Source organism: Galeopterus variegatus, unplaced genomic scaffold, assembly GCF_000696425.1.
Source record: "Galeopterus variegatus unplaced genomic scaffold, G_variegatus-3.0.2 Scaffold2412, whole genome shotgun sequence".
Lineage (NCBI taxonomy): Eukaryota > Metazoa > Chordata > Mammalia > Dermoptera > Cynocephalidae > Galeopterus > Galeopterus variegatus.
In genome coordinates, this window is record NW_007728523.1 from 266,756 (window position 1) to 267,932 (window position 1,177).

At 31.4% G+C, this 1,177-nt stretch overlaps 1 protein-coding gene across 2 annotated transcripts in view; it reads right to left on the minus strand.

Moving 5' to 3' along the window:
* Positions 1–1,177, minus strand: part of DOCK10 (dedicator of cytokinesis 10) — a 47,433-nt gene that overhangs the window by 34,723 nt on the left and 11,533 nt on the right. For both annotated transcript variants that reach the window (XM_008581626.1, XM_008581627.1), the window contains exons 10-11: positions 771–818; positions 97–198 (exon numbers count right to left, since the gene is read on the minus strand). In XM_008581626.1, the coding sequence (XP_008579848.1) occupies positions 97–198; positions 771–818 (150 nt within the window). The remainder of the gene's footprint in view (positions 1–96; positions 199–770; positions 819–1,177) is intronic.

The following is a 1,177-nucleotide window of genomic DNA, read 5'->3' on the forward strand; positions in this document are numbered from 1 at the left end:
GAGTATGTGTTTATCCAACCTCCATGCTGACATACACACATATACACATATATACACACATATACAATGTTAAATACCCAGCAAATGTGACATTACCATTGTGACAAGAGACCTGATGCCTGGCAGGAAGGATTGGATCCTTTGAGAGTTCCATTGTTCTGGGTGGACTGCACAAATTTAAATGCAGCAGCAATTTTTCTGCAAGGAAAACTAAGTTTTAATTACAGCTTAGCATTTGTAACTTACATATGAAAAGAGAATGGCAACTGACAAAGTAGTTAGTGAAGAATGAAATATTTCACATGCTATGAATCAGTAAAACATAAAATCCCATTTTCTTTTGGAAATGGGAGAGTGGGGGTGAGTGAAGGTGCTGTGAACTTTGTTGTCTTTCATGAGAAGATGATGACAGCGCAAAGTTATTTCAGATTACTTTTTATTTTTTAGTTTACTAGATGTCTTTTCTTAACTAGATATCTTCCAAGTTATAACTATGTAACAATAGATAAATTAGCTCTGAAGATACATGAAATGTGTTTCCTTTTAAAAATGTGTGTGTTTGTGCTTTTCTCCCTAGACAACTTTATTCCTAGCTCTACTACGGGTATGGGACCATCTTCAAAGTTCTTTGCCTAATGTGAAGTCAACCTAACAATCCTTATTTGCATTTTAAGATTTATAACATATATTTATTTTTGAACCTGATATATTGATATGTGTCATAATCTTTTAAAAAACCAGATTAACCTATTAGAATTTAAAATCATTACCTTACTATATTGCGTTTTCCTAGGTATCTGAAATTTTGAAGGCAAACACTAGAAAGGGGGGAAAAAAAGTCATATTCCAATTATTTATAACCTTTTATTTATACAAACTTTTCATTTAGTATACTGAAGAAAATAGTAAATTAAATATGTTTTATGTATTATTATATAATTTACCATACGGTCTTTGGAATGAATGGTGGTAAAATGAGCTAATTTTTTTTTTAAGATATAACTCATGTTTATCATTGCAACAAACCAACCAAAAATTCAACAGAATATCCGTTCCCTGGAACACCACGCAACACTCTATCATCTGTTATTGTGTAAAATAGAAATTGTACAGCAGAACGCTTAGTGGCTGTATTTGTAAACGTCTCTCTCCTTTTTTAAAAAAACTTTTTTTTTTT